Genomic DNA, 891 nt, shown 5'->3' on the forward strand with positions numbered 1-891 from the left:
AATATTATTATGTAATTACTTATTTTATACATTTCAGGTGCATCGAGTGCTACAATTTCGACAATCTCGATGGCTCGCACCGTATATCGCGCTGAACACGGGGATGCGTGCACGGGCGGCCAATAAATTCGAGGAGCAATTTTTCAAAGACATGAACAACAGTGTATTCGGTAATTTATTTATATTTTTTTCGCAAAAAAAAAAAAAAAAAAAAAAAAAAATTTGCAAAAAATATTTTTTGCAAAATTTATTTTTACGTCATAATAATCTACCTTACTACCTTACTACCTTGCAGGTAAAACAATGGAATCAATGAGGAAACGTATTAACGTAAAACTTGTGTCGTGCCCCGCCAGGATGCGAAAACTGATTAACCGCCCGACGTTCAAACAATGCACCAATTATAGCGAAAATCTCGCTGCAGTGACTATGCACAATAAAGAGATCGATTTCTGCAAACCTATTTACATCGGGTTTGTCATACTCGAGCGGAGCAAGGAGTTGATGTACGAATATCATTATAACGTGATGAAACGTCATTACGGCGACAATATCAGCCTGTTGTACACCGATACTGGTATGTATATCACGCTGTGATCCACTATCGGATTTAATATATGTTATTAACTTTATCACTATTTTACTTGTTGGCAGATTCTCTGATATATCACGTGAAAACACGCGATTTTTACGACGATGTGGCGAATAATCCGAACTTGCTGAATCGTATGGACACATCTAATCTACCACCTGATCACAGGTGCTACACTTTGGCACGTATGAAACTACCAGGATACTTTAAGGACGAGATTGCACGCCCGTAATATGCATAGGTTTATTGGATTACGTGCTAAATCATACGCGTACGATATCGAGGGTACCGTAAATATC

General features: G+C 37.9%; 1 protein-coding gene across 1 annotated transcript; it reads left to right on the forward strand.

The window, feature by feature from the left end:
* Positions 1 to 303: 303 nt before the first annotated feature.
* On the forward strand, positions 304 to 820 carry LOC100568852 (the record flags this gene model as incomplete). Its single annotated transcript, XM_003248595.1, has 2 exons — positions 304 to 577; positions 655 to 820. Coding segments are annotated over exons 1-2 (440 nt in total), but the record flags the coding sequence as incomplete, so codon positions are not given.
* Positions 821 to 891: the final 71 nt, after the last annotated feature.

This window comes from Acyrthosiphon pisum, unplaced genomic scaffold (genome assembly GCF_005508785.2).
Source record: "Acyrthosiphon pisum isolate AL4f unplaced genomic scaffold, pea_aphid_22Mar2018_4r6ur Scaffold_4309;HRSCAF=4855, whole genome shotgun sequence".
Classification (NCBI taxonomy): domain Eukaryota; kingdom Metazoa; phylum Arthropoda; class Insecta; order Hemiptera; family Aphididae; genus Acyrthosiphon; species Acyrthosiphon pisum.